Source organism: Trichechus manatus, unplaced genomic scaffold (genome assembly GCF_000243295.1).
Source record: "Trichechus manatus latirostris isolate Lorelei unplaced genomic scaffold, TriManLat1.0 scaffold00023, whole genome shotgun sequence".
Taxonomy (NCBI): domain Eukaryota; kingdom Metazoa; phylum Chordata; class Mammalia; order Sirenia; family Trichechidae; genus Trichechus; species Trichechus manatus.
Window position 1 is genome coordinate 8306805 of NW_004443959.1, and position 10718 is coordinate 8317522.

The 10718-nt window shown below is 35.1% G+C and overlaps 1 protein-coding gene across 2 annotated transcripts in view; it reads left to right on the forward strand.

The window, feature by feature from the left end:
- The window catches only part of NOL10 (nucleolar protein 10), a 131843-nt gene that overhangs the window by 30872 nt on the left and 90253 nt on the right, over window positions 1-10718 (forward strand). For both annotated transcript variants that reach the window (XM_004373062.2, XM_023728255.1), the window contains exons 9-11: window positions 2344-2429; window positions 6561-6639; window positions 8816-8965. In XM_004373062.2, coding sequence (XP_004373119.1) covers window positions 2344-2429; window positions 6561-6639; window positions 8816-8965 — 315 coding nt within the window. The remainder of the gene's footprint in view (window positions 1-2343; window positions 2430-6560; window positions 6640-8815; window positions 8966-10718) is intronic.

The window sequence follows — 10718 nt, forward strand, 5'->3', positions numbered from 1 at the left end:
GACTAAGGTGTGCCTGACCCAAGCCATGGTATTTTCAGTCACCTCATATGCATGTGAAAGCTGGACAATGAATAAGGAAGACCAAAGAAGAAATGTTGCCTTTTGAATTATGGTGTTGGCGAAGAATGTTGAGTATACCATGGCCTGCCAGAAAAACGAACAAATCTATCTTGAAAGAAGTACAACCAGAGTGCTCCTTAGAAGCAAGGATGGCGAGACTTTGTCTCATGTACTTTGGACATGTTATCAGGAGAGACCAGGCCCTGGAGAAGGACATCATAATTGGTAAAGTGGAGGGTCAGTGAAAAAGAGGAAGACCCTCAGTGAGGTGGATTGACACAGTAGCTGTAACAATAGTCTCAAGCATAGCAATGATTTCGATGATGGGGCAGGACTGGACAGGTTTTCATTCTGTTGTACACGGGGTTGGTATGAGTCAGAACTGACTTGATGTAACCTAACAACAACAATCTTTATGGAAGCATAGTGCCACATCTTTCTCCCGAGGCACCACAGGTTGGTTCAAACCGCTGACCTTTTTTTTTAGCTCCCAAGCACTTAACCATTGTGCCACCAGGGCTCCTTATATATATGTGTACATATTATATATTTAAAAGTTTTTTACAAAATGAAATTATATCCTACAATGGTTTGGCATCTTTATTTTTTTAACATAACAGTATGTAATGAACATCTCAATAGTTTGGTATGTATAATGCTGAACTAAGTTTTTGTAGTTTATTAAACCATTCTCATATGGACATAATTTAGGTTCCTTTATTCAAATTATTTCTGTGGTATTAGAGATTATGATGTGAAATGGGGCACATAAACTGTATAACAGTGTGTTGAATGTGTTATAATACTGTTATGCCTAAATCAGGCCAATGAAGCATTCTCTTGGTAATTATTTGAGATTACCAAGGAAAAGTTTTAAAATAGTTGCCTTCAGAAAAAAACAAAAAAACCCACTGATGTCAAGTTGATTCCGACTCATAGCAACACTATACAACAAAGTAGAACTGCCCTGTAGGGTTCCCAAGGAGTGGCTGGTGGATTCGAACTGCTGACCTTTTGGTTAGCAGCTCAGCTCTTAAGCCAGCCTCTTAACCACTGCACCACCAGGGCCCCACCTTGAGAAAATAGTTTTTAAAAAGAGCCTTTTCAGAGTGATCTAGGCTAGATATCAAGAAACATGCTCTGTAAGAGAAGTTATAGGTTAGAAGTCATGTATTAGAACTCTTCCATCAGCTGTTTTAAGACTAGTACTGTGTTTGTACAAATGTTTGGCAGGGGTGGGTAGATGGTGCTTGCCTTTAGGCTGGGGTTCCTGAAATTTCTTGAAATTGAAAGCTTGAAAATTAATATGTGTAGTCACATTAGACTTGAAAAGAATTCATTTTTATGTTAATTATGATATGAGGATGGTGCAGGACTGCGTGGTGTTTCGTTCTATTGTACGTAGGGTCACTATGAGTCGGAACCGACTCGACAGCACCTAACAACAAGTGTTGGATTTTCGTGTCTTCTGTGACAGTTGGTGTTATTGTCAAAATCAAATAGTAAGTGCTTGCATTTTGTGCTTTTTGAAGTACATAAGAGTGGAGGCTTTAGCAATAAAAGTATTAAAATTTAGGTCATAGAAAGCCAGTGTGGTTAAAATAGAATATTTTGTATTTATTCTGGAACTTATCTGTGTACCATTTTGTTTTTGAAATGTGACTTTTCTTTTTTATGGCCATAAAATCTATTAACTTACTTTGAAAAGAGATAGATTTACACTAGACCGTTTGGAATTACCTGTTGTGTGATTTATAACATTTCTCTTTCTCTATTTGTCTTTGTGATATACACATTTGTAATACTATTGAAATATTAATAGTGTCAAACTTCTAAGTATATTTAAGGTCTTTTAAGACAACTAATATATTAACTAATTTTTTCCTTTGTGTATGCTTGTTTTATCATCACAAAATCCAGCAATACAGGAGAGTTCAAAGTGGGAAGAGTAATTCTGTTCTCCTATATTCCAGTACAGTGTCCTTCAGTAAACGCTGTTCATAGTTTGCTCTGTGGCCTTTCAGAAGTTGCTAACCAAAAAGGTTGGCAGTTCGAATCCATCAGCTGCTCCTTGGAAACCCTCTACCCTGTCCTATAGCATCGCTATGAATCGGAATTGACTCGATGGCAGCGAGGAGGGGGGCAAGAGAGTATAAGGCAAAAAGTTAAATTTTTATTCCTCTTGAGATAATCCTTGTTAGCAAGTGTTTTTAAATTTGTATTTGTCTAAAATTTTTCTAATAGCTGCTGTTATTTAAAATGATTTTTAAAAAATTTGTTTAGGGTCGAGTGGAGTGCTGGGACCCAAGAACTCGAAATAGAGTTGGCCTCTTAGATTGTGCATTAAGTAGCGTCACAGCGGATTCAGAGTAAGTAGAAGTTAAATGTTTAATTTAATAAAATGCAATGTAAATGTTCATCAGCTTCTGTGTTAAGCAAATGTATCAATATACTAAATACCGTATACGATAAAATAAATTGCTAAAGGACAAAAACCTTAAGATCTGTATCTGAAGTTACATTTTGGGGATTATTGTATTTAAAAATCCTTTCCTGTAAAAAGTCACTAAGTAGATAAGCCAGATAAAATTACTGTCTGTAGTACTACATAGAATACTTTATTTCTTAAGGGGCAGTAGAATTTTCTTAAAACAAATATACTGCTGGAATTTATATTTCCAATTCTGTCAAATCTAGTGATAGAACTAGGAATCCATCTCCATCCCAACTAGGAAGCAAGAAGATGTGCTTTGAATTATAATGTGGCGAGAAGCGAACATTTTCAATATTTTCTTTTTCCTGTTTTCCTAATTCCTAGATTTAAAACAATTAGAAAAGTAAAGCACACCTGGGAAAAAAACTCTAAAACAAAGTATAAGATTGAATTAAGTAAAAAATATGAGTTCCCTGTCCTTTACCCCACTCACAAGAGATGGTTGTTTTTTTGCAGTTTGGTATATAGTCTTTCATATTTTTTTTTACGCTCATGTTAACACATATACAGATATATCACTTGCCTGGTCAGATCCTTGACATGGGATTATTTGCTGTAATCAACTCAAGGGTGCCTTTTCTCTGGGTTCTTAATATGCACAGTAATGTGATTTTACTAGCATATAATCATTTCAGTTGATCAGATATTTATCTTATCATATGGGAGATGGGGTGTTTGGTGGGTAGCTACAGTAAGACTGTGAACCCTCTCAATTATTGAAAAATTTTATGTGATTTGCATTTTTCTGGGGGACAGGATCTGTAGCTCTTTCTTTTTAAAAAAAACCGGTCTATGTAAAGCATCCTTAACCTAGAAAAAAGTTAAGAATCACCAAAGTAGAAAGATGTTCCGTGCCTGTGTACATTTTTCATTGTGTGGTAAGTAATGAATGAGTGAATTATTTTTTTCATCTTTAATTATAACAATAAAAGTGAGCATAGGAAGTTATTTCCTTTCTGACTGTTGAGTTTTATTAAAGTAGTATTAATGAACAAACTTTATTAATCATGGTATGGAGTATAGTGTATTAAACAATTTAAATTGGAAAATTTACTTATTCTACGTTTGTTAATAGAATAAACCAATAGAAAATGCACATCAGTTATTGCATCATATGGGCATGAAAAGAAAATGAATCCGAAACGTGCTCATTTTTAGAAAGTAGATAATCGATAAGTGAAAGATATTTAGGAAACAGGTTTTTTAAAATTTTTTCTTCTCATTCTTAAACATTAACTTGTCTTTGAATTGGAATAGAGAGACTTGGGTTCTAGTACAAGTTCTGTCATTAATTGTGTTGTCTTGAAAAGTCATTTGAGAAAACAGGCCACCAGGGGTTATTTTTAATATGTCTAAGACTATTTCTACTATAAATTTAACAACTGTGATAGAAGTCAAATTGTAGAAAATATAAGGAAGAGATGTGAGAAAATAGTCTTGACTGTGATCTTTAGAAGCATGGGGGTATTTATTTTGTATGTGTATTTTAAAAGTATAATATTGATTCACAAACATTTTAGTGGTCTCTTTTTTTTCCTTGGTGGTGGCATTTTCTAATGGTGGTTAGAAAATGGCCCTTTTGATTTATTTTTAAAAATAATTTTATTATTTTGTAAAAACAAAAAAAATAAAAAATCACTGCATACTCACAGACAGATATAGGTAACTAGACGCCTTTGGTACATGAAGAATATTTATAGTTTTTTACTACTATACATCTGTTTTCAGTTCTGTGATTATTTCCTGAGGGAAATTTATAGAAATTGAATTATTGGGTTAAAGAGTTCATGTTTTTAAGATTTGTGATACACAGTGCTGAGTTGTTTCCAGAAAATTTACATCAGTTTAAACTTCTGCCAGTGTAGATAGAGTTCATATCCTCCCACTCTCCTTAGCCCAAGGTGTCCAACACCATGTTGTTAGTAATATTGAAATGATAGAAATTACCTAGATATTTAGCAATATTGATTAAATAAAGCTTGGTAGAAATAATAGTTAACAGATAGCACTTTTTATTTGCCAGGTACTTTTCTAAGTTCTTTACATATATTAACTTATTTAATTCTCACAACAACCCTCTGGTGCATGTACTATTTATTTTATAGATGAGAAAATATGCATCAATGGCATATGTACTACACCTTTTTACTTATCGATTATCTCGATATCTGACATTTGGTACTTACAACGGTAGTAAAACATCTGGTATCCAACTGTTTTGCACATTAATGATGTGCGCTGGGCAGTAACGAACACTGAGATGCAAGGTGAGAGGAACGCTGGCTTTGATGGTTAAGGCTGTGTGTCACCTAGGCTGGGCCATGATTCTCAGTGGTTTGGCAGTTATGTAATGATGTAACCTGGCAGTTATGTAGTAATGTAGTCATCCTCCATTTTGTGATCTGATGTGGTCGTCCTCCATTTTCATTTATCATTGAGTTTGCATAACAACCTGGTCTTTGGAAGCTAATCATGTCGATAAGTGAGGAGAGGGTGTATACCAATGGCATATATACTATACAGCTTTTAAGAATTATGTTCCAGAAGCATATTTATTACAACGGAAGGATGTTCATAATATACTGTAAAGTGGCAACACAAATTATATAGTTGCATATAGAGTTTTATCAAATTTTTATAAGAAAAAAATGAACACGTATGTATAATCATAGGAAAAAAATCTGGAAGTGCACCAAAATGTTAACAGTAGTTTTTCTTGCTGCTTTAATCTCAGCTGACTTTATTTTTTATGCTTATTTTTTTCCCTATACAAACATAAGCTGTTACCTCTTGTTATTTAACAAAGGTCTGGAAGATGGAGCCAATATAAGAAGAGAAGAAATAAGTGTTAATACTGGAAAGGGGAAGACAACTTATCATTATTTGCAGATGATATGATTTTGTGCCTGAGAAACCCAGTAGAATCAACTGAAGAACTCTAAGAACTAATATGAGAGTTGTTTGGTTACAAAATAAATGTACACAAATCAGTGACTTTGGCATTTATCAGCAATATCCAGTTAGAAAAATTATAATGAAAAAAAAGTTTTCATTTCTAACAACAAAAATCATAAAATAACTGAAGGATAAACTTAGGAAGTACCTATCTGAAGAAAATGACAAAATTTTATTAAAAACCAAAGCTTGAATAAGTGGAGAAAAATAACCAGTATTGTATTGAAATACGATTCCAAGGTTCATTTTGAAGAGTACTTGAGCAAAAATGACGTGGACATGAGCCACAAGATTCCAGACAGATGCATCAGTGTAGTTACTGGCTGAGACTTTAGGTGGCATAAGAGACTTGATGATACTGATAGTCAGCAACCTGGATTGGAAGTCCTGGTCCAAGGACCCGCAGACAATACATATTGAGACCAGAGCTATTGTCTCTTCTGACGTTTCATCTAGCGCTCTTTCCACCATAGATCATTGCTTTCTGTACGGATACTCCTTATTGGTGAATGAGAAGCATATCAGAGTTGTAGCCATAACTATTCATTCTGTCTTTGGTACTTACAGAGGCTCTAGGGTTCCCATCGGGGACTAGGCTTTTAGTTAAGCTTGACATGACTAAAACTTTAAAATGGAAATGAATATGCTCATGCCTAAATATAAAATTACTTCTTTGTAAAAACAAACCAAAAAAAAAAGGTATTTCTGTAAATACCTTATTCTGGCTTAATTAAAATGGAAGATATTATACTGTTCCTTTTCAATTGGTTTTACGTTTTCCAGTAACTTTTTTGTTTGTTTGTAGCTGCTTGAGACTATTTCTTATATTTTTTCAAGAAGATAATTTACAGATTTTAAAAAGTAGATTACATTTGTATGTTAAGCTTATTTTTTATTTTTGTTATGAAAGTTTGGATGCAGTTACCTTATAAACAGAAGGCTAGAAACACAATTTTCCCGGTGAGATTTGAAATGAAAATTAATAATGAGCTTGTTACTTGGAAAGAGTTTTGGCCTTATATACATGGAGCACAAATATTCTGCCTTTCAGGATAAACAGTTTACCAACAATCTCAGCTTTGAAATTCAATGGCGCCTTGACCATGGCAGTTGGAACATCCACAGGGCAGGTAAGTTTGCTTGAGGTGGAAATTAAGATTGTATGTAAGGTGGAAACATCCATACATCTGCTGACCAGGTGAGCTGAAAAATGAAGCATTATTGTTGAGGCCACAGTGAGGAGGGTATGCCAGTATGTCAGCTTCTTCTAGCACCTTGAGAATTTTTGATTCTGGCCTTGGTGTGGTTGGTCTCAGAGGCTCTAGAGCTGGAGCTGCAGTCAGGTAGGCCTCAGTTCTCTTGGCAGTGGTTAGGAACAGCATTTTCGAGAGAGTGTGGAACAGAGTTCTTTGGTCAAAAAAGTTTGGTATTCTGCCAAACTCCCACTCTTAGGGATTCATAGTGCATTGAAATACATATTGAAGGCTCTGAGAATTCCTACAGACAAGAGATGTGTTTAAAAAGTATTTCCAAGATTTACCTGCCCGAGGAACTTTTTTTTCATATAACACCAGTAACTACATGCCGTATAATGAATGGTTAGCAGAATAAACCAAAAACCAAACCAAACCCACTGCCGTCGAGTTGATTCAACTCATAGCGGCCCTGTAGGACAGAGTAGAACTGTCCCATAGGGTTTTCAAGGCTGTACATTTTTACGGAAGCAGACTGCCGCATCCTTCTCTATACAGAGGTGGATTCGAACCGCCGACCTTTTGGTCAGTAGCCAAGTGCTTTAACCACTGTGCCACCAGGGCACCTTGTTAGCAGAGTACACCTTAGAAAATGCTAGTCTGAGGAGTAGGAATGAAATAGTTGCAGAGAATTAGTCTGATCATTCTTTTTTACATTTAATTAAATGTATTAATTTTGATTATTTTTTCTTTTTTTCTGTAAATCCCTGAAAAGATAATAGACCCTAGGCATTTGGCTTTATTTCCTATTGTCTAATACAGGCCAGCAGGAGACCCTTCCCAGCAGGCAAGCCCCTTGAGAAAACAGAGTCCAAGAAGGCACTTGCTGTCTTAAAATTTACCATTTCCCTTTACTCCCCACTTTCTTACTGGAGGACTGTGGCCAGAATGGACAGATTTATCTGTGTGTGATAATTTTTTTTTTTTAAATGATAGAGATGGATTAGTTCCTACAGTCCACAGGTCTGTCTTTCTACTCAAGGTTCAGATTCTTCAACAAAGTGAAAAAGCTTCCAATGGCAGTAAAAAAAAAGAAAAACCAAGCATTTAAATAATTTGAATATCAATGAAATAAAAATAGTTTATTTTTATTTATGGAAAAGAACTTGTTGATTCTTTTGGATTAAGTGAAAAATTCTGTGTAATTCTGTCCTGTAAGCATTTAACTTCATGCTGACTTTAAGGACTTACCCAGTAGAAATTGGATTATATGTGTAAGGAATCATAAGAGTCGGGAAATTGGAAATACCAATTTGAAAAGATAGAAGACAAGTGGCTAAGTTCTCTACAACTTTTCAAAGAGTAATATATATTTGAGTATGATTAAATTAGATATATATTAAAATCCCACACTTACTGAACATTCACTATGTGCTTTGTCTTGGGCTGTTTTCACATGTATTATTCCATTTAATTATTTTAACAGCAAATCAGTTATCCACCCACCCATCTACGCTTGCACGCATCTGCCATCTGTCCTTCCGCATACTGGTGTAACCGAATGGAATAAACCTAGTATTGATAGTAAGCAGAAAACTTAGAATTCTCTATCTCCTAGTCATAGTTAAGAAATGATAGTTGTCTAGAGGAAGGCTGATTTGAATGTCCGTTTCTATGAGTGGCTCCCTCTAAGTCCCATCTTCATTAACAGGTATCAAGGAAGAGTGCACACATTTGTAAGTTTTCCGTACTCCCAGAAGGGATATAAGACACTGCCTCCAGTAGATTTACTTCCCCCATCATACAGAGTCAGGAGGGAATCTGTCATCCGGGACTAAAACCTAGCTTCCCCAGACCCTGTTGCCTCTAAGGATGGGGGTCAGAAGAGACCCCCTCCACAATAGTCGTAGCCTTACCACACCGTCTGTCTTGAATTTACCAAGACTGTCTTCATTCTACTTGCCGGTAACGGGTATCTTATTCTGCCTTTCTTCCCTCTTTATGTTAGTTACTGTGACAGTGCTGGTGCATAGTATGCCCTCAGTCTGTATTTGTTTTTAAGATAAAATACTTAGTTTAAGCAGAAGTAACTCTTTTTTTTTTTTTCTTTTAGGTTTTATTATATGATCTTCGATCTGATAAGCCATTGCTAGTTAAGGATCACCATTATGGTCTGCCCATTAAGTCAGTTCATTTCCAGGAATCATTAGATTTAATTTTGTCTGCAGACTCTCGAATTATCAAAATGTGGAATAAGAACTCCGTAAGTACTTTTTGTTGAAAATACTTCCTCATTTGCTTATTTTCCTAATTCTCCTTTTCTTTCCATTGCCTTATTTTAGTTATGTGGGTTCTTGAGATAAAGGTACTGAGTATTTGCAAATTTAGTAGGAAATCAGTTATTTCAGGATAGATAGTATCTATACTCAGATAAAATAGTCATGATTGCTCTATTTCTGTTAAACAAGTTTTTCTGATTTGCAGAAACTGGCATATATATGTAGATGTTCAGTTAGAGAATAAAACATTTTTAAAAAAGTTGATCCATGAGAAATTCCCTTAGATCTTGAGGCGTTCTCACAATTTTAGGGAAGTTTTTATGAGCTATGGATTGTCTTTCCATGTCAGTATCATTATGCCTTCTAATTTCATCCCTTTTCCCCATCTCAAACAATTGAATTTTAAAGAAATAATACCTTTACAATAATTTCTTACAATAATTTTCTTGAAAATAATATTTTCTGGAGAATATCTAATATTCTCTTCCCTCAACTCCAAGCATTTGAAAAGTAACAATTAACCTATATTGCTGGTTTTAATCCACCTTCTGTTTTTCATTTTACATTTTAAAACTAGTGAAAGGTTACTTCATCAAATAAATTGGAAAAATGCATTCAGTCTTTGCATTTAGTTAATAAGAATTGAGCATCTTAGTCCAAAAAATGTACCACTGGTTTTTCTGTTTGTTTTTGAGATAAAGGGGGTGGAAGATCCATCAGCTTTAGCATTAGTTGCCAGAGGGCAAGTGTCTTTCTTTTCTGTGGGAGTTAAATGTGCTAGAGAGACTCGCATTCCAGTCCAACCACCTGTCAGAATCCCTGGCTTCTTGTACCATTACTTCCTTTTATTTCATTTTGCTAGCTCCCAGAGTATTGACCTCCTGAGCTAACTCTCTTTTTCCCCCGGGGCTGTTGCAGAGATCATAGTTACCCTCAAGATGTGTTTGGCCTCTCTCATAGCTCCTTATGACTCTATTTATATTAAGGAGAAAAGAATTTGCTTCCAGCTTTTCTAAATTCTTGTAAAAATTACCTTGGTGATTTCCCAAGAACCTCCAGTGCTGTTTGCATTTGTTGGCTTTGGATTTGAAAATTTTCTAGGGTTTTCCTAGGAAAATTTGTTCTATTTCTCTGGTGTCTTGGACCAGAATTTTCTCTGCTCTTTTCTGGCAATCCAAATTAATTTACTTTAAAATAATATTTATTGTTAATACCACAAATTTTTGTGTTTTAAAAACTCATAAAGTACTGATAAAGTAGAAGTTATAGTCGACCGTGCTTCTATCCTACTTCCCTCCCTAAAGGTAATAATGACTGTTAAATTTAGATATTTCTTGCAGGCCCTTTAACTGTTGCGTGGTTTGTTGTTGTTGTGTGCCGTGGAGTCAATTCCGATTCATAGCAATCTTATATGACAGAGTGGAACTGCCCCATAGGGTTTCCTAGGCTATAATCTTTATGGGAGCAGATGGGTAGGTCTTTTCTCCCTCCGAGCTGCTGGTGGGTTTGAACCACCAACTTCTTGGTTAGCAGCTGAGTACTTAACCATTGCACCACTGAGCTCTTTTAACTGTTGTGTAGTTTTTTATAATGTCACTCTGTGTTATTATTATTTTTATTTATATATATATATACTTTTTTATTGTACTTCAGGTGAAGGCTTACAGAACAGGTAGTTTCTCATGAAACAGTAGTACACATGTTCTTTTATGACATTGGTTAACAACCCCACAACAT